This window comes from Salvelinus fontinalis, chromosome 25 (genome assembly GCF_029448725.1).
Source record: "Salvelinus fontinalis isolate EN_2023a chromosome 25, ASM2944872v1, whole genome shotgun sequence".
In the NCBI taxonomy this organism is placed as follows: domain Eukaryota; kingdom Metazoa; phylum Chordata; class Actinopteri; order Salmoniformes; family Salmonidae; genus Salvelinus; species Salvelinus fontinalis.
The window spans coordinates 269,998-296,896 of record NC_074689.1 but is presented as its reverse complement, the minus strand read 5'-3'; the positions used below and the strand labels follow the sequence as shown (position 1 = coordinate 296,896).

At 41.6% G+C, this 26,899-nt stretch overlaps 1 protein-coding gene and 1 long non-coding RNA gene across 5 annotated transcripts; one reads left to right on the top strand and one right to left on the bottom strand.

The window, feature by feature from the left end:
• On the bottom strand, positions 1 to 20,077 carry LOC129822716 (uncharacterized). Its single transcript, XR_008754518.1, has 3 exons — positions 19,357 to 20,077; positions 17,912 to 18,848; positions 1 to 4,912 (listed from the first exon to the last, which is right to left on the bottom strand). It is a non-coding gene; the product is annotated as an uncharacterized LOC129822716 (long non-coding RNA).
• LOC129822715 (enkurin-like) lies at positions 18,779 to 26,727 on the top strand. 4 transcript variants are annotated; one of them, XM_055881041.1, is made up of 6 exons: positions 20,083 to 20,301; positions 20,598 to 20,743; positions 20,830 to 21,062; positions 21,250 to 21,396; positions 25,758 to 25,810; positions 26,364 to 26,453. In XM_055881041.1, exons 1-6 carry the CDS (start codon positions 20,222 to 20,224, stop codon positions 26,368 to 26,370), a joined length of 666 nt encoding a protein of 221 aa, XP_055737016.1. In that variant the 5' UTR covers positions 20,083 to 20,221; the 3' UTR covers positions 26,371 to 26,453. The 4 variants fall into 4 exon arrangements, with proteins under 4 accessions (XP_055737014.1, XP_055737015.1, XP_055737016.1 ...); XM_055881039.1 differs by lacking the exons at positions 20,083 to 20,301; positions 25,758 to 25,810 and adding an exon at positions 18,779 to 18,904 and having other exon boundaries at positions 26,364 to 26,727; XM_055881040.1 differs by lacking the exons at positions 20,083 to 20,301; positions 25,758 to 25,810 and adding an exon at positions 18,839 to 18,925 and having other exon boundaries at positions 26,364 to 26,727.
• Positions 26,728 to 26,899: the final 172 nt, after the last annotated feature.

Below are 26,899 nucleotides of genomic sequence, written 5' to 3'. Positions count from 1 at the left end.
CAGTTTCATAGGACTCATATATTCTCTTTTAAACAGCAGTATTCATACAAGGTTAAACCTGGCAGGGAGCTAGCACAGTGTTAAAATTGACAAGCCCATTAAAAAGAAAATGACAGTCACTCCCGGATAATTGACAGATACATAAGAATGCATTTTAATGGTGGGGGCCGACTTTAAATCGTGGCTTTATGGAGTCCGACATTGTCTGGTTACTGCGGTAGCCTAAAAAACCTGTGAAGGGAGAGTGGGTGGAGGAGGTGAGGAGGAGGCTGTAGAAAACAGGAATATGAGAAGGAGGAGAAGAGGAGGTGAAAGAGGAGGAGGAGAAAAGGAAGTACAGAAGAGGAGGTAAATAAGCAGAGAGGTAGATGAGAGGAGGAGGAGAGTAGACACTCATCCCCTAATGAGGCTGTTGATGTAGTCATTTCCATCCATGAGGCCAACGAAAGGAATGGAGACCAACTCGTACTATATAAGCATTGATTGGTATCCTAACATGTTACATGACACAAGACCTAGTTTCCTGTGAAAGAGGTGCCATTTCAATCAAGGCACACAATAGCAGAATAACACTGATGCTCTCTCGCTGTGCTTTCTCAAAGAAAATGTATATCCTTTTTGTGTATGTTAGACTCCCCGAACTCCCCACTAACCCTGCCTCCTTCTTCACAGAAACGTATTGGTGTGATTTATAAGTAAGGAATGAATTAAGAATATATACATATGTCTTATGTCAGAGCGGCATTGGACTAAGATACAGGTACATAGTATAGAACACAGTGATAGGTGATGCAATATTTACACACAATTAAAGTGATTAAGATGCCGTAGAATAGTATAGAGTACAGTTTATACATATGTGATGAGTTATGCAAGATACAGAGACATTGTTAAAGCGGCTAGTGTTTCATTTCCTTAAAGTAGCCAGTGATTTCTAATCTATGTCTATAGGCAGCAGCCTCTGGTGTGCTGGAGATGGCTGTTGTCAGTGGTGTAGTATAGAATACAATACAGTACATATGAGATGGGTGATGCAATATGTAAATATTACTGAAAAGTGACTAAGATACCGTAGAATAGTGTGGAGTGCAGTTTATACATATGAGATGAGTAATGCTAGATACTGAAACATTATTAAAGTGGCTAGTGATCCATTTCTAAAAGTGGCCAGTGATTCCTTATCTATGTCGCTGATGTGCTAGTGATGGCTGTTTAGCAGTCTGATGGCCTTGAGACAGAAGCTGTTCTTCAGTCTCTCGGTTCCAGCTTTGATGCACCTGTACTGACCTCGCTTTCTGGATGATAGCGGAGTGAACAGGCAGTGGCTCAGGTGGTTGACGTTCTTGATGATCTTTTTGGCCTTCCTATGGCATAGGGTGCTGTAGGTGTCAAGGAGGGCGGGAAGTTTTCCCCATGTGATGCGTTGGGCAGATTGCACCACTCTCTGGAGAGCTTTGCGGTTGAGGGCGGTGCAGTTGCCGTACCAGGCGGAGATACAGCCCGACAGGATGCTCTCAATTGTGCATCTGTAAAGGTTTGTGAGGGTTTTGGGCGTTAAGCCAAATGTCACCACATTGTCTGAGTGGGTGGACAATTCAGTTTGTCAGTGATGTGTATGCCAAGGAATTTGAAGCTTTCCACCTCCACTGCGTTCCCATCGATGTGGATGTGGGGTGCTCCCTCTGCTGTTTCCTGAAGTCCACGATCATCCTTTGTTTTGTTGACTTGAGTGAAAGGTTATTTTCCTGGCACCACACTCCCAGAGTCCTCACTTCCTCCCTGTAGGAGGTCCTTTTGTTCGATAAATTCCTTTATTATAGCCCCAAAACATCAATTTATTTGGCGCGTTTGATTCAGACACTGGTTCCAACTCGCCCAACATGACTACACAGTTTATAATAAGTTACCTGTAAACTTGGTCCAAACATTTCAAACGACTTTCCTAATCCTTCTTTAGGTATTTTAAAACGTAAATAATCGCTAAAATTTAAGACGGATTATACTGTGTTCAATAGCGGATAAAATGAAAGTTGAGCCAGTTCCAGGTCTTGCGCACTAAAAAAAGTACACTTGGCTTGAAACTTAGGAAGGAAAGGGATACTTTTTCATTTCTCAAAGGAAAAACATCAACCAATTTCTAAAGACTGTTGACATCTAGTGGAAGCCATAGGAACTGTAACCAGGTGCCTCACAAATTTAGTTCCCTATAGAAACCCAATTGAAAACACAGTGATCTCAATTGTTTTTTTCCTGGATGGTTTCTCCTCAGGGTTTCGCCTGCCAAATAAGTTCTGTTATACTCACAGACATTATTTTAACAGTTTAGAAACGTTAGAGTGTTCTCTATCCAAATCGACCAATTATATGCATATCCTAGCTTCTGGTCCTGAGAAACAGGCAGTTTACTTTGGGCACGCTTTTCATCCAGACATGAAAATACTGCCCCCTAGTCCAAAGAGGTTTTAACAAGAAATTTGTGGAGTGGTTCGAAAAACCTAAGTGTATGTGAACTTACAATTTCAACTGTATGTGTATGTACAGTCGTGGCCAAAAGTTTTGAGAATGACACAAATATACATTTTCACAAAGTCTGCTGCCTCAGTTTGTATGATGGCAATTTTCATATACTCCAGAATGTTATGAAGATTGATCAGATGAATTGCAATGTCCCTCTTCGCCATGGAAATTAACTGAAAAACATTTCCACCGCATTTCAGCCCTGCCACAAAAGGACCAGCTGACATCATGTCAGTGATTCTCTCGTTAACACAGGTGTGAGTGTTGACGAGGAAAAGGCTGGAGATTACTCTGCCATGCTGATTGAGTTCGAATAACAGCCTGGAAGCTTCAAAAGAAGGGTGGTGCTTGGAATCATTGTTCTTCCTCTGTTAAACATGGTTACCTGCAAGTAAACACGTGCCGTCATCATTGCTTTGCACAAAAAGGGCTTCACAGGCAAGGATATTGCTGCCAGTAAGATTGCCCCCTAATCTACCATTTAAGAACTTCAAGGAGATTGGTTTAATTGTTGTGAAGAAGGCTTCAGGGCGCCCAAGAAAATCCAGCAAGCACCAGGACCGTCTCCTAAAGTTGATTCAGCTGCGGGATCGGGGCACCACCAGTACAGAGCTTGCTCAGGAATGGCAGCAGGCAGGTGTGAGTGCATCTTCACGCACAGAGAGGCGAAGACTTTTGGAGGATGGCCTGGTGTCAAGAAGGGCAGCAAAGAAGCGACTTCTTTCCAGGAAAAACATCAGGGACAGACTGATATTCTGCAAAAGGTACAGGGATTGGACTGCTGAGGACTGGGGTAAAGTCATTTCTTTGATGAATCCCCTTTCCGATTGCTTGGGGCATCCGGAAAAAAACTTTTCAGAAAAAGACAAGGTGAGCGCTACCGTCAGTCCTGTGTCATGCCAACAGTAAAGCATCCTGAGACCATTCGTGTGTGGGGTTGCTTCTCAGCCAAGGGAGTGGGCTCACTCACAATTTTGCCTAATCCATGAATAAAGAATGGTACCAACACATCCTCCGAGAGCAACTTCTCCCAACCATCCAGGAACAGTTTGGTGACGAAAATGCCTTTTCCAGCATGATGGAGCCCCTTGCCATAAGGCAAAAGTGATAACTAAGTGGCTCGGGGAACAAAACATCGATATTTTGGGTCCATGGCTAGGAAACTCCCCAGACCTTAATCCCATTGAGAACTTGTGGCCAATCCTCAAGAGGCGGGTGGACAAACAAAACCCCACAAATTCTGACAAACTCCAAGCATTGATTATGCAAGAATGGGCTGCCATCAGTCAGGATGTTGCCCAGAAGTTAATTGACAGCATGCCAGGGCAGATTGCAGAGGTCTTGAAAAAGAAGGGTCAACACTGCAAATATTGACTCTTTGCATCAACTTCATGTAATTGTCAATAAAAGCCTTTGACACTTATGAAATGCTTGTAATTATACTTCAGTATTCCATAGTAACATCTGACAAAAATATCTAAAGACACTGAAGCAGCAACCTTTGTGGAAATTCATGTTTGTGTCATTCTCAAAACTTTTGGCCATGACTGTACTATGTGAGAGCAAAAAACAATAATTCTAATGTACATATTTCTTATAACACCTCTGAAGGGCAAATTAACTACTTGAAATTGACTGGGGTAAATGTGTCTTTTAATCGTTATCAAATGTCCATCAACACACTGTGAAAATATGAATGCTACTATGATTTCAGGCACTGAATTCCTTAATTAACATTTGACATAATTTACTATCAAATGAATCTGTGAGTGATGTAATAATTGATTGTAGGGCCTTGATTTTCTTCTTGACCAGGAAAACTGTAGTTCCTAATTCCACACCATCATCAACATCAATCTACATCATCAAAATCATTCTGAATTATTTTCTATGGTTTGTATCATGACATATATTGAGATCGTGATTCCCATCTCCCCTATAGCCCCAGAGGTTAGGCCCTGTGCCTGAGGAGAGCTGAGTAGCTTGCTAGCTGTAGACACATCAACGATGTATGATTCTTGAGCACTGATGGAGCTGGGAGAGTTTGAGCGTCTCCCCACATCAACCTAGTGCGTGTTGACTGTGTCGTTTCAACTGTAGCCCATCCCCCTTTTTTTATTCTTGCTTGGTGGGTGTTTATTCCACTAACTATTTGTTAATAGTGATATTTATGTTAACTAACATGTCTGATTGTATTTGACCAAAACAACGTCTATTGTATTGCTACATATTGTAATATCTCTCACTCTGCTCTTGGAAGCTATGCTCTGAATCGAAGAAACATCCGGAGCCCCTTCCTTGAGTGGAGACTCCTTTCCAACATAAACAAAGAGCACGTCGTTTCTCCTCATCGTAGTCAACCATCTGTTTGCCTGGATGTTCTCGGACTGCTGGCCTGGAGAGGACAGAAGACATACACACAAACAGAAACATTACAGTTAAGATAAGATAATGTCTTTGACATCAGTTAAAATGCTTAGAGGCAGAACACAGGGTGAACTAATCACCGGTTTCCTCTGGTTGAACTATAAAGTGTATGGTTCTGGTGCCATCTAATGGACACTGCAGCAGCCTGCAGTTAGAGAGAATACCTTTGATGTATAGGTTCATACATAGTCCACTGAATATACAGCATATGTCCAGTGAAACTATAGGATTCATATGCCTACATGCAGGGCATGTAGATGTAACAGGGTTAGTTACGTTCCCACTTTCCTCTGCAGAAATATGTATTCAATGGTTATGTATTCATATTGGTTGGTTGAATTTACATATCATTAACCTCTTTGGGCTGCAGGGGCAGTATTGAGTAGCCTGGATAAAAGGTGCCCATTTCAAACGGCCTCGTACTCAATTCTTGCTCGTACAATATGCATATTATTATTACTATTGGATAGAAAACACTCTCTAGTTTCTAAAATCGTTTGAATTATATCTGTGAGTAAAACAGAACTCATTTGGCACAAACTTTCTGACAGGAAGTGGAAAATCTGAAATCGATGCTCTGTTCTAGGGCCTGCCTATAAATGTGCTTGATATTTATTAGTAAACATGCACTTCATACGCCTTCCACTAGATGTCAACAGGCAGTGAGAGAAGAAATGGAGTGTATAACATGATCTGAGGTCGAACAAAAGCTTTTGGCATGACGTGACCCCAATTTCCTGATTTCTGGAACGCGCGAGAAGTGACCTGGTATTGCCTTCTGTAAAGCTGCCGTTATAGACGACTAATATCTCTGGCTTTGATTTTATTTGATACATGTGACAATATCATCGTAAAGTATGTTTTTTCAATATAGTTTTATTAGATTATTGAAATTTTTTCGGGACGTTAGGCGTGTTGCTTTGTCTGCGTATGTTCAGGAAGGAAAGCTTCGCGCTACTTTGCTAGCTTTCCGTGCTAATTGACTGGAGAAGAGGACATTCTAAATCCAAACAACGATTGTTCTGGACAAAGGACCTCTTGTACAACATTCTGATGGAAGATCATCAAAAGTAGGACCCATTTTATGATGCTATTTCATATATCTGTCGAACATGTGAACTAGTAGTTTGCGCCCAGATTTTGGGCACGCTCTCGCCATAACGTAAACTGCATGTCGTAATGAAGTTATTTTTAGAATTCTAACACGGCGATTGCATTAAGAACTAGTGTATCTATCATTTCCTATACAACATGTATTTTTTAATAATGTTTATGAATAGTTATTTGGTCAGAATATGTGAGTGTCAGAAAAATATCCGGACATTGTGGGAAAAAGATGCTACGTTAGCACAATGTATAACCACTGATTTCAGCTCTAAATATGCACATTTTCAAACAAAACATAAGTGTATGTATAACCTGATGTTATAGGACTGTCATCTGATCAAGCTTATCAAGGTTAGTCAAAAATTATATATCTTTTGCTGGTTTGTTACGATCGCTAACTTTTGCTGCTGGTAAATGGCTTGTGTTTCTGGCTATTGTGGTAAGCTAATATAATGCTATATTGTGTTTTCGCTGTAAAACACTTAAGAAATCGGAAATATTGGCTGGAATCACAAGATGCCTGTCTTTCATTTGCTGTACACCATGTATTTTTCAGAAATGTTTTATGATGAGTATTTAGGTATTTGACGTTGGTGTCTAATTACTCTGGCTGCTTCGGTGCTATTTCTGACGGTAGCTGTGATGGTAGCTGCAATTGAAAACTGATTTATAGCTCAAATATGCACATTTTTCGAACAAAACATAGATTTATTGAATAACATGTTATAAGACTGTCATCTGATGAAGTTGTTTCTTGGTTAGTTTGGTTGGTTCTTGGTTAGTTAGGTTGGTTTTGTGCATGCTACCTGTGCTGTGAAAAATGTATGTCCTTTTTTGTATTTGGTGGTGAGCTAACATAAATATACGTGGTGTTTTCGCTGTAAAACATTTGAAAAATCGGACATGTTGGCTGGATTCACAAGATGTTTATCTTTCATTTCCTGTATTGGACTTGTTAATGTGTGAAAGTTAAATATTTCAAAAAAATATATTTTGAATTTCGCGCCCTGCACTTGAAGTGGCTGTTGTCATATTGTGCCCGGCTTCGGGCTTGCAGCCCAAAGAAGATAAGCTGTTATGTTATTGGTCATGCTTGCAGATAGGGGGAGATTGCGAACATCAATTCTTCCCAGTCTGATATTGACATGTAAGAGGTAGGTCACGTTCTGAAATACTGTATTCTATTTTCATATTTACAATGTGTATGAGTTCACTATGTACATGTCCTTATGTGTATAGATGTTGTAGATTCACCAATATTTTGTTCTACTCGGGTGCCTAACGTCACACCCTCAGCTCCTGTAATTATGCCTAGTTACACCCACTCAGATAGTTCAGAGCTGGCCAATCCTGAAAATCTTATCACACAATTTGCTCATCAGATAGGACCGTCTATATCAGCTCAGATTAGGAAGGAAGATAGAGGGGCACATGCTCAGTGTAGGCCAGACATTCACTGACACACCCTCTCTTAATTTATCTGGTATGAAGTTGGTCAAGCAGCCTGACATCAGAGAGCCCCCATTATTCAGAGGGGACGGGTCTGAAAAGTACTCAGTACATGAATAGGAGGAGCTCATGGATGCTTACCTGAGGAAAAGGGGCATGCCTGTGATATAACAGTCACAGGAGATTATGTCCAAGCTTATGGTGAGAGCTAGAGACATCGTAAAGATAACACTCCACAGCAATACATCTCTGAAACCTTACGAGAACCCTAAAGTGATAATAGATATACTGAAACAGCATTTCAGTGAGTCGACATATTCATCCATGCTTCTTGCCAATGTTTATAACACTTTGCCAGTACTAGGTGAAAATGTCACAGAGTACTGGATCCGTCTGAACAAGTGGCTGACGAGTGTTTGAGGAGGCAGGGTCAGAGCATCTAGGACTCCAGCAGAGGTAACCATGATGTTTGTGAAACACTGCCCAGATCCTTCTCTTTCTGCGGTTCTAAAGTTCAAAACAGCTAATAGGTGGACGGCAGCTGAGATACAAGAACGTCTAGACGAGTATCAGTCTGAAATGAAAGCCCGATTGCTGACCAGGTCAAAACGCCCTACTGCTGTGAGACAGGTGAGACACATGTCCAGACACCTGTACTTGAAGATGAAGTGACAACTTGTCCAGTGTCTCCTAGCCATAGTGAGGTACTTGTCACACCATCTAATCAAACTGAGCGAAACTGCATGCAAACCTTGATAAGTCTACTTGACCGTGTGCTAACACAGACCACTCAGACAACAGTAAGACCGCAGAACCCACCTAACCAAAGGTACTCTTTCAGGAAATACTGCAAGGTGTGTAAAGGTACAAACCACTCTACGCTTGCATACTGTAGAAGGGAGGGTCTGTGTTTGTCAAGCTTTGAGTCAGGTCACTGGAAGAAAAACTGTCTGAAGCCTGGGTCTAGATACAGCGAAGAGCCAACACAAGCAACCCATGGAGCGGAGCCGTTAAACTAGCGGGCCCACATTTGGAGTGGGTGATCACCTTGAAAACTAGATTACCTTGAAAACAACAGCAGACTTCTTGGACGCAGTCTCCAGTTCTTATTGTACATTAGTGGCTAGAATGCATTGACCCTATTGCCAGGGTTAGAGGCAAAGTCATTAAAAACTTCTTGCCACTAGGGGGGTGCCATTTCAACATAGCACAAAATTGTACCCAATTTAAAAGGCCTCGTACTCAAGTCTTGCTCGTACAATATGCATATTATTCTTACTATTGAATAGAAAACACTCTCTAGTTTCTAAAACCGTTTGAATTATGTCTGTGGGTGAAACAGAACTCTCTCTGCAGCGAAATCCATGACAGGAACTGCGAAGGTCTGAAAACTAGGCTCTGCTCTCAGATCAGTTTAAAGCTCTGTATGTATCCTATGGGTCGACATGAACTGCACCCGCCTTCCCCTGGATGTCAGTAACCAATGAGAAGTGGAATGGACTTTCTGCGTAGTTCCCAGAGTTTATAAAAGGCCAAGGACCTCTCTTTTCAACGCTCGCCATTACGCAAAGCAAGACCTCAGGATGGCATTTTGAAACGCGCAGTTATCAACCTTAGATATATCCGTCTGCAATTTAATTCGTTATAGGTGTTAGAAACATCATAACGAAGTTATTTTAAACCGAGTTATATCAGTTTATGCGAGTATATTGCTATTTTCGGAATTTCCTTAGTATTGAGTATAAAGATTTGGGCATGCTGTGGCCTCATAGCTACTTGTTAGCTGCTACTTCCGAATTTGAACACGACGTTTTACAATCAAGCAACAATTCTTTTGGACAAAGGACCACTTCGCCAAGATTCTGATGGAAGCTCGTCCAAAAGTAAGAGCTATTTATAATGTTATTCCGTATTTATGTGGAAAAATGTAAACGTATTTGTCCGCCATTATTGCGGCACTAGTCTGGCTGTAACGCACACTGTATGTCTAATAACGTTAATTTAAAAAATCTAACTCAGCGATTGCATTAAGAACTAATTTGTCTTTCAATTGCTGTCCAACCTGTATTTTTTTAGTCAAGTTTATGAATAGCTTCCGATAAGAATAGGTGCCTTTCCAAGATGGCGCAAGACAGATTGCTTGATTTTTTGCCCACTAATCACGTTGTGTAACCACGAATTGTGCGGCTAAATATGCACATTTTCGAACCAACTCTATATGAATTGTGTAATATGATGTTACAGGACTGTCATCTGAAGAATTCTGAGAAGGTTAGTGAAAAAATTAATAGCGTTTGGTGGTTTATAACGTTATTGCTATTTTTGCCTTGAATCAATGCTGCTGTGTGACTGACTATTGTAGTAAGCTAAGATAACGCTATATTGTGTTTTCGCTGTAAAACACTTAGAACATCTGAAATATTGACTATATTCACAAGATCTGTGTCTTTCATCTGCTGTACGCTGTGTATTTTTAAGAAATGTTTTATGATGAGTAATTAGCTAATACACAATGGTCTCTGTAGTTATTCTAGTCATTTTAGTGAGAGTTGTGATGGGGGCTGCAATTGTAAACTATGATTTATACCTGAAATATGCACATTTTTCTAACAAAACCTATGCTATACAATAAATATGTTATCAGACTGTCATCTGATGAGGTTGTTTCTTGGTTAGTGGCTATTTATATCTTTATTTGGTCGAATTTGTGATAGCTACTGATGCAGTAAGAAAATGGTGGAGTAAGAAAAGTGTTGTCTTTTGCTAACGTGGTTAGCTAATAGATTTACATATTGTGTCTTCCCTGTAAAACATTTAAAAAATCAGAGATGATGGCTTGAATCACAAGATCTGTATCTTTCATTTGGTGTCTTGGACTTGTGATTTCATGAACATTTTATTTTATGATATCCCTGTAGGCTAGGCTATGCTAGTCAGCTTTTGTGATGGGGGTGCTCCCGGATCCGGATTTGTGAGGCGTTAGAGGTTAAAACCAGGTTAGAGGTTCCGAACTCCTTCTATTCATTCTAGTTCTATGTGTGCTGCTGCTGCATTGTGACCTAGGCAACCAAAGACTTGTTCGCTTGTTTCCGCAAGGAGCAACAAAGGAGAAGAGGGCCAGGGCCAGATCTTCCGGGAAGTCATCAAATAAAGTCTCTCGGACATTTGGTTTCCGTTTAGGTTTGGTAGGTTTGGTCTAATGGCCTGTTAGCCCAGAAACAAGATGGCGTTGAGGCCTCAACCCTTTTTGAGTTAAGGCCATTCTTCTGGGATTAAAGGTCAAAAACGAAAATAGAGCGGTAATTTGACCGCTTCACGTCAAAGTACATGAACCTACGGTGTCAGGAAAAAAAGAACCAGCCATTTATCGGAAATTACGACCATTGGTAAATAAATGTAAAAAAATTCAAAGTTACGGATCCAGTTGCGGCGTGTTCAGACGAATCCGTAAAGGTGGGTTCTGGAGCGCTACGTGATTTCTGTGATTTTCTGAAATCACACACACACACACACACACACACACACACACACACACACACACACACACACACACACACACACACACACACACACACAAACACACACACACACACACACACACACACACACACACACAGAGCTAGGATGGAGTGACACAGTGTGGGGCTTAATTCTTGAAGCTAGGGGCCAGATTATTATTTTTTTTTTTACCTGTTAGGGGTGCAGCCCGACACCGGTACACTTATGACAACATCCAGCTCAAAGTGCAGGGCGCGAAATTCAAAAGATATTTTTTTTAAATATTTAACTTTCACACATTAACAAGTCCAAGACACCAGATGAAAGGTGCACATCTTGTGAATCAAGCCAACATGTCCGATTTTTAAAATGTTTTACAGGGAAGACACAATATGTAAATCTATTAGCTAACCACGTTAGCAAAAGACACCACTTTTCTTTCTCCATCAATTTTTTACTCCATCAGTAGCTATCACAAATTCGGCCAAATAAAGATAAAAATAGCCACTAACCAAGAAACAACCTCATCAGATGACAATCTGATAACATATTTATTGTATAGCATGTGTTTACATTTTTTTTTGTGCATATTTCAGGTATAATTCATAGTTTACATTTCAGCTACAATCAGAAATTGCACCGAAAGCAGCCATAATATTTACAGACACCAACGTCAAATACCTAATTACTCATCATAAAATATTTCTGAAAAATACATAGTGTACAGCAATTGAAAGACAGGCATCTTGTGATTCTAGACAATATTTCCGATTTATTAAATGTTTTACAGCGCAAACAAAATGTAGCAGCAATAGACAGAAAAACTTGGGCGCCCACGACCAGTCAACATGCACGACAGATATATGAAATAACATCATAAATTGGCTCTTACTTTTGCTGATCTTTCATCAGAATGTTGAACAAGGTGTCCTCTGTCCAGATGAGTCGTTGTTTGGATTCAGAATGGCAAATTTCCCTCTTCACTTAGCATTGGCACTAGCCGAGTGGCACAAATCTCTCCGACGTAAACACAGTCAGGACGGAACACGGCAAAACTCCCGAAAAAATTTCAATAATCTGATTAAACTATATTGAAAAAAACATACATTACGATGATATGTTCACATGTATCAAAAAAATTCCGAGCCGGGGATAGTTTTCGTCTATTACGGCAGCAAAACAGAAGGCAATGGCACTTCCTTGTCGCGCGTTTCAGAGAACCGGAAGTGGACGGTCACGTCAAAGAAATAGCTTTTATTCCACCCCTGACCAAGATGAACACAAAATTTCTTCTCTCACATCCTCTTGAGACCAAGAGGAAGGCGTATGGAGTGTAAGTAGACTCCTAAGTGTCATGACCATATATAGGCATCAAGTTGAACAGAACACATATTTCTGACATTTCACTTCCTGGTCAGGGAAAGTGCTGCCAAATGAATTCTGTTTCACTCAGAGAAATAATTCCAACGGTTTTAGAAACTAGAGAGTGTTTTCTATCCAATATTAATAATAATATCCATATTGTACGAGCAATAATTGAGTAGGAGGCCGTTTGAAATGGGCACGATTTCACTGGCTACTCAACACTTTCCCTTGCAGCCAGAAGAAGTTTTAAATAACGTTCCCAAGGTAAACGGACTATTTCTCAGGTCGCCGGAGTGTAATGTGTTTTTGTGTGTGTTTTTTTTCTGTTCAATTTCTATTAGGTAGGGAACACAAAACTAATCGAGAGTATGGCATGGTCCAGATGTCGCTGACGAAGTAGGAGTAGAGTTGGTTTTCAGACTTCCTGAAATTCAAACACTGTCTCTCAGGGGGAAAGAAGGCCCAGCACTTATTTTTCAATCCCACAAATACTGAGCTGAAGAACCTGCCTGCCTACCTGAGGGAGGTGTGGAAGGAGATGGGTCTGCCCGAAAGTCCTTCCTTCACTGACCTGCGGACCTCCATTGTCACTCATGTAGGTCAGATAAGATAGGAATCTAATTATTGTAAGATCCTATTCCACTGTTGTCTGAAGTAATATCAATAATATCATATCTTTGTGTGTGTGTGTATGTGTGTGTGTGTGTGTGCTTTTTTTAAGGTTTGGATTTGGACTGCGTCACTTAATTTGTAAGTGTTGAACCTTCGCTGTGTTTACTGTCTTTCAAAGTTGGAAAAAACAGTTAGGATTTATTGGCATGGGAAACATATGTTAAACTTCTTTGGGATAGGGGGTGCTATTTTCACTTTGGGAAAAAATCGTGCCCAATTTAAACGGCCTCGTACCTTATTCTAGATCGTACAATATGCATATTATTATTACTATTGGATAGAAAACACTCTCAAGTTTCTAAAACCGTTTGAATTATATCTGTGAGTAAAACAGAACTAATTTTGCAGCAAACTTCCTGTCAGGAAGTTAAAAATCTGAAATCGAGGCTCTGTTCCAGGGCCTTCCTATTCATTTGCTTGAAATCTATGGATATACATGCACTTCATACGCCTTCCACTAGATGTCAACAGGCAGTAGGAGGTGGAATGGGGTGTCTAGCTTGATCTGAGGTCGAACAAGAGCTCTTGGAATGACGTGACCCCAAATTTCCTTTGTTCAGCAAGGAACCCTGGATTGCCTTCTGAATAGCTTTCGGTATAGACGGCTAATATCTCCGGCTTTGATTTTATTTGATACATGTGATAATATCATCCTAAAGTATGTTTTTTCAATATAGTTTTATCAGATTATTGAACGTTTATCGGGAGTTTTGGCGTTTTCCATTCTCTGCGTTTGGTGAAGATGGACAACTTCGCGCCACTTAGCTAGCTTTGGTTGCTAATTCGACAGGAGAAGAGGACATTCTAAAACCAAACAACGATGTATTCTGGATAAAGGACTCCTTGTACAAGATTCTGATGGAAGCTCAGCAAAAGTAGGAACCATTTATGATGTTATTTCGTATTTCTGTGGAAAATGTTTAGTATTATTTTCCGCCCTCATTGCAGGCGCTGTCTCGCTATAACGTAAGCTGTATGTCGTACTAAAGTTATTTTTAGAATTCTAACACGGCGATTGCATTAAGAACTAGTGTATCTTTCATTTGCTGTACACCATGTATTTTTCATAAATGTTTTATGATGAGTATTTAGGTATTTCACGTTGCTCTCTGTAGTTATTCTTGCTGCTTCGGTGCTATTTGTGATTGTAGCTGCAATGTAAAACTATGATTTATACCTGAAATATGCACATTTTTCGAACAAAACATAGATTTATTGTATAACATGTTATAAGACTGTCATCTGATGAAGTTGTTTCTTGGTTAGTGACTAATTCTATCTCTATTTGGGGGTTTTATGCAAGCTACCTGTGCTGTGAAAGAAATGTCTGTGCTTTTTTGTATTTGGTGGTGAGCTAACATAAATATACGTGGTGTTTCCGCTGTAAAACATTTAAAAAATCGGACATGTTGGCTGGATTCACAAGATGTTTATCTTTCATTTGCTGTATTGGACTTGTTAATGTGTGAAAGTTAAATATTTCAAAAAAATATTTTTTGAATTTCACGCGCTGCCTTTTCAGTGGAATGTGGGGGGGGGGGGGGTTCCGCTAGCAGAACCCCGGGGCTAGACAGGTTAACATTGCCAAAGCAAGTGAAGTAGATAATAAACAATTAAGACCTGTAGTCTGTATTCCTGCTGTTCTGGAAGCACAATTTGTACTAGAAACATACACAAACAGGCTGAAATCATCACAGAAAGGGAAACAAATGGCATCAACCTAGTCTCTAGGCCGTGCCGAGTTCAACGAGATGCCCCACTTGACCATAGCTCACTCGGTCTGAAAACACTGCATTCAACCCTGTGTAATTCAGTAAATTCTTAACGTAAAGACTATAAACTCATGCAGACCCAGTGGGTTAGTGAAGGCTGTATACGTTTTATTCTCCTCACACATAGGTATGTTGTTAAAGCCTCTTCAAGTCCATTGTACTGAAGTAGGTGTTGCCCCCTTGATCAGAATGGTGTGGAAGTGGGTGTGCATCTTTGAGTGTCCTTACATTTAGCCATCTGAAATCTTTACATATACGGAGCCCACTGTCTTTCATCCACACCATTACCAGAGAGGAAGCATATTTGCTGACGGATTTCCTGATTATATCCTGTCCCTCCATTGACGTCAATACTTGTCATAGTTTGGGCAGGCAGAACCCTACCGTATGGTAGGCGAAATGGTCTGTCATCTGTGAACCAAATGCGATGCTTAAAGCCCTTTGCTTCGCCACAATCCTGAGCGCTCTTGGAGAACACATCATTGTAGATAATATTATTAAACTTATTTTTCATTGAAATAACATGGCTGGTTGGCTACCTAGCATTAGAGACTTCTGGCTAGCCTGTAACTAAAAGGCTCTGCATGGTCAATCCGTCATCTGCAGTGGCCATACAGCATTGACTGCAAAAGGCATTCATACTTTGTGCGTGTCGCTGAGCAGAGCTGTTGTGAAGGATGTTGTCAAGGAAGTGAATTTGTGTTTATACAGAACCTCCCGCCTCCAACTACCATCAACCAATCATGTCAATGTGGAGCTATGCTGAGCTGTGCCAGATTGGAAGAGGAAGAGAGAGCCCCAACACGTTGTTTCGCAGACCAAGAAATTAGTATTTGTATGGAGGTCAATGAGAGTGTTGAATTTGGTCAATAAAAAAAAGTATGGCTTAATTGCTACGTGAGGTTATTTTGATCTAATAGAAGTTGCGTAATGCTTAAGTTGTTATGAGTGTATAAGTAGGACAAGCGACATTCCGGCAACTTTGAGAAAAAACACTTTATATCAGAGTTGTCTTGAGATGGCTATGCATACTCATGTCATGAGGCTAGTAGCATAGCATCTCTCTCCATTGAATACCGACGGTTCACGTCAACAACTCTCATCGACTATCCAAAAAAAGATTACAATAATGAGATGTATCAACCAATCCATAGAAAGGCGAGAGCCATACAGCCCGCAGTGCCGCTTTGTGGACAACAACTCCCATTTTTAGAGTGGAGAGACATGTATCTTGTCAGTAAATCCATAATACACATTTTATATCCCCACTGATGAGTATCAAAGTAGTGTAGTGGAGGTATACGCCCTATCAATTATGTAGTACAATAGAGAAATCATGACAAACGCAAAGCATGTGAAAAATATTCACATGTGCGCTGCACACATACTGGTAGCCTAGTTTCAGTAGAATATATTCTGTGGGCAGCATGAGTGCGCAGCTAACAACTGGTAGTTGCATGGAGCAGCTCATACGGGTATTTTTCTCATACGGGGTATTTTACAGCGACTGAAATGACTGCAACACTCAACAAAAAGCTGCGGTTAGTTTCAATGTGGGTGGCAAGGAATAAGTTAGCCCTAAATATTTCTAAAACTAAAAGCATTCTATTTGAAAACAAAACACTCATTAAACCCTAAACCTCAACTAAATCTTGTAATAAATAATGTGGAAATTGAGCAGATTGAGATGACTAAACTGCTTGGAGTAGCCCAAGACTGTAAACTGTCATGGTCAAAACATATTGATACAACAGTAGCTAAGATGGGGAGAAATCTGTCTATAATAAAGCGCTGCTCTGCCTTCTTAACAACACTATCAACAAGGCAGGTCCTACAGGCCCTAGTTGTGTCGCACCTTGAGTCGTGTGGTCAGGTGCCACAAAAAAGGACTTAGAAAAATTGCAATTGGATCAGAACAGGGCAGCACGGCTGGACCTTGGATGTACACAGAGCCGCTAACATTAATAATATGCATGTCAATCTCTCCTGACATGCCACTAGAGGTCTCTTCACAGTCCCCAAGTCCAGAACAGACTATGGGAGTCAAACAGTACTACATAGAGCCATGACACGGTCCCGTGTGGCTCAGTTGGTAGAGCATGGCGCTTGCAACGCCAGGGTTGTGGGTTCAATTCCCACGGGGGGACCAGGGTTCAATTCTCACGGGGGGACCAGGATTAATATGTATGAACTTTCCAATTTGTAAGTCGCTCTGGATAAGAGCGTCTGCTAAATGACTTAAATGTAAATGACTATATGGAACTCTGTTCCATATCAAGTAACTCATGCAAGCATTAAAAATATATAAAAATAAACCTTATGGAACAGCATAAACTGTTAAGCAACACAAACATAGGCACATGCATACACACACACATAATAACATACACACACGTAAACATGGATTTTTATAAATGTGGTAGTACAGTAGGAGCCTGAGGGCACACACTTAATGTGTTGTGAAATCTGTTGTGAATGTATTGTAATGTTTTTAAAATTGTATAACTGCCTTAATTTTGCTGGACCCCTTGGCAGCAGCTAATGGTGATACATAATAAATACAAACACAAATACACTTCACTTACTGCCATTAAATAACCCAAATAGATTTTTTCAAATTCAAGGTGTCATATCATAGCTGACACCCCATTATTTCTGCAGACATCTTTGAATCTGAATTCAGAGTAGATATTTAACTTGGAAAACGTGGTCACATAAAAAAACGGAGGTACATTTTAAATGTGTTTTGTAAAATTGTCAGTGGAAATTGTTAAAAGTAGTCATTGTGCATAGAGTTGTATGGTTTGTTTAACTTTGTAATAAACATTTTAGTTTGACACACTTTTAAAGTGAAATCTGTGTCTCAGCATCATTCTGTTATCGTGGAATTGCGCTGAATTAAATCAAACAATTATTCATTGTTTAGCCTATATTTAATTAATGTTCATTTAAAATGTATTCATCCCCACCCCTGAATATAATAAATATGGGTTTGTAGTCCCCTATAACACAAATGTAAAAAAATATCACTTTACAGTTCAGATCTCATTTTCTGAGCTGTAATAACACAAGTACTACCATGTCATCTTACCGCATGACCTCACCTGTGGTAGCAGCCATGCCCGGGTGATGGTTAGAGGTACTGATGACAGTGCCATACTCCACAGCCAAGTGTCCTGTTAGACCTAAATCCCCAAATATTGTCCGATTGGACACTGACAGCCCTAGCGTTGCCCTCTTTGTAGCCTGTCATCTGTAGCTTCTCGATCTCACTCAGCAGTGGGGCGGTGGAAGAGCTCCTGCACAAACTGGTTATGACCGAGGTTTCACTGGTGCAATGGTCTTGCTGGCAAAGTTAACCCCGTAAGCTCTGAACACCATTCTTCTGAGATCTGTACCAAGGATATCCATGGGGTGTATTGCAATTTTCAAGGATGGCTCGTTCAGGATAGGGCATGTCTGCTCAACCCTCAACAACAACTTCACTGAAGTATTTTGAATCACTAGATAATCCGTTAAAACTCCTGGTTGACACAGTGGTCTCCGAATCAGAGTTCTGGTATCCCAGCCCACATTCCTGTTCATCTTCATCATGGAGAGCCTCTGTATGATGTCATCGGTGGCTACATCTAGATACACTACCAGTCCAGTGTGTTTGAGGTGCTGCATAGCCCCAGAGTGGAGTGGGTTGGATCCAGTTATGGAGATGACACTGCCAGCAGTGGAGAATTTGCACACAACCTGCCCCTCTTCTTCCAGGAAACGTTCACCTCTGACAGCTTGTCAGCCATGGCACCTTCCACGCCCCACTGAGGTTTTTCCTGTTCCAGCCAGACCCATTAGCAGGATGTTTTGGTCCCCTATCTGGGGTACAGTAGATAGCCATGATCTAGATACTGAGAAAGAGCTTGTGCTTGTCCACCATTTCCCAGCTTTCTGAGCAAGCTGCTGTGTGTTGTTCAACACTCCCATCGCTATATACATTTTCACCCTTTGTCAGTAGGATACTGGAAGCATTTTGAGGTAGTTGTTATGTCAGATCTGTAAGACATAAGATCAGATTGATTCTGCAGGGTAATGCCATCAAATATTGACAGGTAATACATTCATTCAGTGAGGTAAGTTTCTTGTTAGGAGCTGTTGAAATGTGTAATTTATGTAGATGATAATTAACATCTATCCTGGTCATACAGCAGTTAATGTAGCTAGCTAAATTAGCTACATGACCAGTATGAATAGGTTATCTGCATTCTTCAATTTCTGTCTTCTAAAATACGATTCTGTTTAAAGAGGCAATCAGCAGTTGAAACAATAACAAAGCCTTCTCTTCACCACTGTTTGTTTTCCTAAAAAGCTGAGAGATGGAGCTGACATTTTAACCATGTTTTGAAGCTATACGGTGTTCGTTAATATTTACTTTGTTTACAAACATTGGAGTAAAACAAGCTTATATGTTGGGTTTTGATGGGGTACGAGCTTGCTCTCTGATTTAATCTGACAATTATTTTATTTAAATGTTATAGTCTACCTGGATAATATTTTACAGTACCTTAGCTAGCCATTGTTGTAATAGAGAAAGAGCTGCTGCACCAAATTCAGCCACGTTGGCTTGTTGAACGTCGACATATTGTACAGCAAAGTAAATGGACAAACTTGATTTCGCGATTACCGTACTACATGTAAAATAGGGCAAAGCAAAACAGACAAACTGCAGATTGCTCTACGATTAGATAGGCCACTTGTTTCTATTTTCGATGCACCATCCTATTTCACTTATTAAATTAATATACAATGTAGTAATCAATCAGTAACAAGGCCTATATATGAATGAAAGTAACACAGAGATTACACTGTGGTAGTAATACTGTCTGTCTTCTATTCGGTTCGTAAATTCAGAGCGTTTTGCTCTCGGGCTGCACACTGGACGCTCCGGCAGAGGAGTAGGGTTGATCCGAGCGTTCTAGGCTCACAACGGCAGTCAAGCACCCGAGCCAACTGGCTAAAGTTAGCTAGCTTGCTAGTAACTTCCAGAAAAAAATGAGAGAACACCTCACTCTGACCATTTTACTCGCCCAAGCAGAGCTGGTTAGGGGTTTTTCATTTTTTCCAGAGCGTTTAATGTTTAATGACACCGGCCATATTCGATGCGTGTTATGGGTCAGTTATTCTGCGCCCTGCCACGTTCAGACAGACGGGAGTGCTCTGACCGACAGCCAGCGCGAATTACAAACGCGCCCTTAGATTGTAGCACGTTGATGCTGATGTCGCAATCATTCCGCGACAGTTGCCCAGCAACTGTTGCCCAGGGATCTTGTCAAACAAAACATTCCAGAAATTCGAATGTAGAGCCAGCTAGAGTTGACTAGCTAGCTATTATTTGCTTCTAAAAAAAAAGAGTTGCATATTCCAGAAATATGTCGACCACTATGTATCCAGCAGAAAGTATTTACAACCTTATTCCAAGGGAGGAGGTTAAAATAGAGAAACCACCAAGGTATGGCTGACTGTGAACTGTCTATAGCTAGCTAACGTAGCTAGTTAACAACGTAATTGTATGTAGGCTACATTGTAGTTAGCTAAACTTATTTGCACCGCACACAGCCGATGGCATTTTTACTGTACCCAGCTAGCCACATATATTTATTTAGCCTATGTTTCTGTGTATTATGAATGTAATGGAGATACTTTGTTGCCACAACCTGCACAGTGAAAAAGACTGCACATGGCTTCTGACTCATGCCATGTCCTGTAATAATCTATCAATCTTGTCTTTTTTATTCCATTGTCAAGGTATATGTCAAAGTTTAGGGCACAAGTTAAGCATGAGAAAATGCTGAATAAGGCTACCAACAAGACTATGGGACCAGTAAAAGTAGACTTTCCCTCTCCAGAGAAATATCTGCTCAAGCACTCCAAGGAACCCAAACTTCCTGAAAGTAAGCAATAGGATGAGATTACATCTCAATATCACTTTGTTTGGAGGTCATTTCCTAACTCTGTGTCTATGTTGTTATACCCTTAGAGCAACCATTTTCATATTTGGATGATGAGACTTTCAAAAAACCACAAATACCTGCCAAAGCAGACAACCCACTTATGGGCATTCACACCAAAAAGGACTTTGTAAAGACAAACGCCTTTGAGAACATCATGGCAGTGCCAAAAAAGCCACAGCCTATCTATGCCGACACTAAAACTGGAGACAAACAGCTCCTGGAAAATTCAGGACTACTCCCAAAGTACATCAAGAAAAAGGTGAACTTATCATTACATATGCAAATACTGCTTTTGCTTTGTCTGTCAAGCAGGTAGTGAATTTGTCCAAGATTTTGATTGCTATTCAAAGAAAGATACTTATATGCTTATTGCACAAAGACACTCAACCTATTTGAACTGAACTGAAGAGGAGCCTAACATAACTATTTTCCCATCCCCTCCCTAGGACTTTGGAAAGACCCCTGAATACTTGCAGCATCGCACTGAGGAGGTGAGGAGGGCTCAGGATGAGTATGACAGCTTTGTCAAGGAACACATGAGACAGGGCACCATGAAACAGCTCTCTGAGGATGAGCAAAACAACATCCTACAGGTAAACCACTTAGGTTCTTAGAACCAAGCCAATAGAATCTGACCTAGAATTATTCATAAAGTTTCATTACATTCATGTATTTGTTTTAGTTGATTAGTCATTTAGATAAGATTCAATATTTGAACAATGTATCAAATGACGAAAAGGCTTACAAAGCACCAGCATACATTCAAATTGAATGAAGGGTGTGAGAGAAGGGGTAAGATTTGTGTCTGTTAATTTTTGGAACACGGAAGGGCATTACGATTATTCTCTTTTTAAAATTATTTTATTTATGATTTAAAAAAATAAAAAATAAATACAAAACATACACAAACAAACGACAACATACAGACTCATACAAACATCCACAACATCACCCCTGCCCAGACCCACCTACTCACACCCCTATCTCCAGCGCTGCATCACTCCGCCACATGGCCTCAAACTGCACCGTTTTGTTTCTCTCCATCGCCCACTCACTTTCAACATTTGGATAATAAATCATTTGAATTTGTATTTATTATAGATCCCCATTAGCTACTCTTCCTGGGGTCCAGCAAAATTAAGGCAGCTTATACAATTTTAAAAACATTACAATACATTCACAGATTTCACAACACACTGTGTGCCCTCAGGCCCCTACTCCACCACTACCACACATCTACAGTACTAAATCCATGTGTATCTATAGTGTGTGTGTGTGTGCCAATGTTTGTGTTGCTTCACAGTCCCCGCTGTTCCATAAGGTGTTTATTTATCTGTTTTTTTTTATCTAATTTTACTGCTTGCGTCAGTTACTTGATGTGGAATAGAGTTCCATGTAGTAATTTGTGTTAACGATGGAGAATTGGTTGATGTCCAGTTAACTATACAGGTATCTCACTGCACCCTCATATGCCATGTGTCACGTTCCTGACCTATTTATGTTAGTTTGTTATGTGTGTTAGTTGGTCAGGACGTGAGGTTGGGTGGGCATTCTATGTTTTCTGTTTCTGTGTTGGTTTTGGGTTGCCTGGTATGGCTCTTAATTAGAGGCAGGTGTTTGGCGTTCCTCTAATTAAGAGTCATATTTAGGTAGGCGTTGTCACAGTGTTCGTTGTGGGTGATTGTCTTCCGTGTCTGTGTAATTGTTTGCACCATACGGGACTGTTACGGTTTGTTCGGTTTGTGTAGTCTAATTGTCCTATTTCGTGCGTTCTTCTTGTTTTGATGTAAGTTCGTCGTATAGGTCTGTCTACACCGTTTTGTTGTTTTGTTAGTTTATTCAAGTTCGTGTCTATGTTAAACGTTTGTAGCCTGTGTGTGCACATCGTTTATTTAGTTTCACGACCGTTTTCTTGTTTTGTTAAATAAATATGTTTTCAAACTTCGATGCGCCTTGGTTCCCTCAATACTCCTCCTCTTCCGAAGATGAAGAGGAGGAGGATCGCCGTTACAGAATCACCCACCAATCCAGAGCCAAGCAACGGAGTAAACGGAGTAAGGGACAGGAAAAGAAGGAGGAATGGACTTGGGACGATATATCGGACGGGAAAGGTTGCTACACATGGGAGGAGATCCTGGCTGGTAGGGATCGCCTCCCATGGGAACAGCTGGAGGCACTGAGGAGAGCAGAGGCTACCGGAGAGAGGAACCGGAGTTATGAGGGAACGCGTCTTGCACGGAAGCCCAAAAAGCCCGTGAGTAACACCCAAAAATTTATTGGGAGGGGGCTAAGAGGTAGTGGGCCAAGGGCAGGTAGGAGACCTGCGCCCACTTCCTAGGCTTACCGTGGAGAGCGGGAGTACGGGCAGGCGCCGTGTTACGCAGTAGAGCGCACGGTGTCTCCTGTACGAGTGCATAGCCCAGTGCGGGTTATTCCACCTCCCCGCACTGGTAGGGCTAGATTGGGTATTGAGCCAGGTGTCATGAGGCCGGCTCAACGCGTCTGGTCTCCAGTGCGTCTCCTCGGGCCGGCATACATGGCACCTGCCTTACGCATGGTTTCCCCGGTTCGCCTACATAGGCCGGTGCGGGTTATTCCACCTCCCCGCACTGGTCGGGCGACCGGGAGCATTCAACCAGGTAAGGTTGGGCAGGCTCAATGCTCAAGAGTGCCAGTACGCCTCCACGGTCCGGTATTTCCGGCGCCACCTCCCCGCCCCAGCCTAGTACCTACAGTGCCTACACTACGCACTAGGCTACCAGTGCGTCTCCTGAGCCCAGTTCCTCCTCCACGCACTCTCCCTGTAGTGCGTGTATCCAGTTCAGTGCCTCCAGTTCCGGCACCACGCACTAAGCCTCCTGTGCGTCTCCAGAGCCCTGTACACACTGTATCTTCTCTCCCTACTAATCCTGATGTGCTTGTCCTCAGCCCGGTGTCACCAGTGCCGGTACCACGCATCAGGTATAGAGTGGGCTTTGAGAGTACAGTGTGCCCTGTCCCTGCTCCCCGCACTAGTATGAAGGTGCGTGTCCTTAGCCCGGTGCCTCCAGTTCCGGCACCACGCACCAGGTCTACAGTGCGCCTTATCCGGCCAGAGCCATCCGTCTCACCAGCGCCATCTGAGCCATCCGTCTCACCAGCGCCATCTGAGCCATCCGTCTCCCCAGCGCCATCTGAGCCATCCGTCTCCCCAGCGCCATCTGAGCCATCCGTCTCCCCAGCGCCGTCTGAGCCAGCCATCTGCAATGAGCCTGCAAAGCCGCCCGTCTGCAATGAGCCTGCAAAGCCGCCCGTCTGCCATGAGCCTGCAAAGCCGCCCGTCTGCCATGAGCCTGCAAAGCCGCCCGTCTGCCATGAGCCTACAGAGCCGTCCGCCAGACGGGAGCCGCTAGAGCCGCCCGCCAGACAGGAGCCGCTAGAGCCGCCCGTCAGACAGGATCTGCCAGAGCCGCCAACCAGACAGGATCTGCCAGAGCCGCCAACCAGACAGGATCTGCCAGAGCCGCCAACCAGACAGGATCTGCCAGAGCCGCCAGCCAGCCATGAGCGTCGAGAGCCGTCAGCCTGCCATGAGCGTCGAGAGCCGTCAGCCTGCCATGAGCGTCGAGAGCCGTCAGCCTGCCATGAGCGTCGAGAGCCGTCAGCCTGCCATGAGCGTCGAGAGCCGTCAGCCTGCCATGAGCTGCCCTTCAGCCAGAAATGGCTATATACCCAGAACTGCCCCTCTATTATGATCTCCCTCTCTTTCTTGATCTACCTCTTTATTCTTATCTATCCCTCTGTCTTGATTTATTCCTCTGTCCCGGTGCTGTCCCTGTCATGGATGTTACAAAGAGGATTTTGTGGGATATGGGTGGACATTTTTAGGGGTAGATGGAGGTAGGGATTGACTATGGTGGGGTGGGGACCTCGCCCGGAGCCTGAGCCACCACCGTGGTTAGATGCCCACCCAGACCCTCCCCTAGACTTTGTGCTGGTGCGCCCGGAGTTCGCACCTTATGGGGGGGGTTATGTCACGTTCCTGACCTATTTATGTTAGTTTGTTATGTGTGTTAGTTGGTCAGGACGTGAGGTTGGGTGGGCATTCTATGTTTTCTGTTTCTGTGTTGGTTTTGGGTTGCCTGGTATGGCTCTTAATTAGAGGCAGGTGTTTGGCGTTCCTCTAATTAAGAGTCATATTTAGGTAGGCGTTGTCACAGTGTTCGTTGTGGGTGATTGTCTTCCGTGTCTGTGTAATTGTTTGCACCATACGGGACTGTTACGGTTTGTTCGGTTTGTGTAGTCTAATTGTCCTATTTCGTGCGTTCTTCTTGTTTTGATGTAAGTTCGTCGTATAGGTCTGTCTACACCGTTTTGTTAGTTTATTCAAGTTCGTGTCTATGTTAAACGTTTGTAGCCTGTGTGTGCACATCGTTTATTTAGTTTCACGACCGTTTTCTTGTTTTGTTAAATAAATATGTGTTCAAACTTCGCTGCGCCTTGGTTCCCTCAATACTCCTCCTCTTCCGAAGATGAGGAGGAGGATCGCCGTTACACCATGTCTTGAAATATGCAGACAGACGGAATTAAAAGTAAATGTACATTGTAATACTTTTGACAGCCAACTTTCTAACACCACGCATAACTTTTCGAGAAGGCATGTATTATTGAGTCATTGTTAGTTTTATACTTAAGACATGACTCTGCCGTTGTGCAGTAGAATGTGTGAATTTTGTTTTGTGTAATAAATTATATACCTTACATTAGTTTATACTGGATTAAGCATACATTTTTGTTAACTGTAATTTCATTAGTTATGTTCCAACATTTCCTCCATCTTGTGCTATTATCAGTTATTTAAGTCTTGGTTCCAGTAGTTTATATTGTTTTCTGATAGATTGTCATTTGGATAGGCTCTCTGCAAGATTTTACATATCTTACCTATCATATGAATATCCTTTTCTAACTCAAATAGGGTTCCCTCAAGATTGCTCTGATGTCCAAAAGATTTCAAAACGAAATTTCTTGGTATGAAACTTTTAAGTTGCATGTATTTGAAAATATCTACATTGGTCAGTCCAAAATGGCTTTTTAATTCTGTCATGGAAATAAATGTATTTTCATATTACCATGTCATTTATGCCTTTAGTTTTCCATGTGGACCAATTTATCTGTGAATTCTGAAAAGCTATCCAAGGATTGTTCCATAGGGTTGTGTTTTTAGGAAGTGATATTGGTTCTTGTAGAATACGTTTCATTTTCTTCCATATTGTTAAAGTGTTCTTAACTATGAAGTTGTTAATGTTCTTAGCTTTATCCTTAGAAAATAGACACTTAAAACCACCCTCTAACTTAGGAAGATGTAAAACATTCCTTTTTATTCTATGAGTTTTATTTGCCCATATATAGTCTCTTATGACCAAGTATACTTTTTTTAAGCAGTCTTTGGTGGGGTAATTAGTATTGCAGAGAATAAATATTACGCTGACATACACAGGCTCATTGATAATTCATTGTTCCTGAGCAATAGTGGAAAGATCATCTCTTAGCCTGTGTGATTGATGGATCATCCTCTGTCCAGGGCTTGAAGATGAACTGGGGGGAGCTGCACCATCAGTACCAGGGACTCTCTGTTGTCACGGACACCACACCTAAGAAGTACCGCAAGGAGCGTCTGGAGCTGGAGATGAAGCAGCTGGAGAGGGACATTGACCTCATCGAGAGATACAAGACTATCTACATCGCCAACAACTAACACACGACACCTCTTTTCTGTAGTGTCAAATGGCAAATGCATTGTAAACAGATATTCAGTGAAGAAAAAAACAACTGCCCTAAATGCTAGATGTGAAATTGTCTGGAAAATAGTCATATAACTCTCATTACCCTTGTCTATGATTTCACTTTGTTTTGGAAAACTAAATAAACTCTGCACTATATTTTAAGATCTTTTGATGTTATTTAATCTCAAACACAACACGTCAGTATTTTGTGCTGTTTTTGTTTATTTGTTCATTCACTATGGTAAATGTGTTTTTTGAAGGTCTGCTTATAAGCTGTTTAAAAGCTAGGGTCTATTTTTCTCCACTTCCTGTCTGACTGACATGCCCAAAGTAA

What these genes read in the sequence shown, in the direction of transcription:
- LOC129822715 (XM_055881038.1), top strand. Translation starts at nt 20,222, where the DNA reads ATGTCGACCACTATGTATCCAGCAGAAAGTATTTACAACCTTATTCCA. An exon ending in AAAATAGAGAAACCACCAAG is followed by an intron (nt 20,302 to 20,597) that starts GTATGGCTGACT and finishes TCCATTGTCAAG; the next exon opens with GTATATGTCAAAGTTTAGGG. An exon ending in GGAACCCAAACTTCCTGAAA is followed by an intron (nt 20,744 to 20,829) that starts GTAAGCAATAGG and finishes TTATACCCTTAG; the next exon opens with AGCAACCATTTTCATATTTG.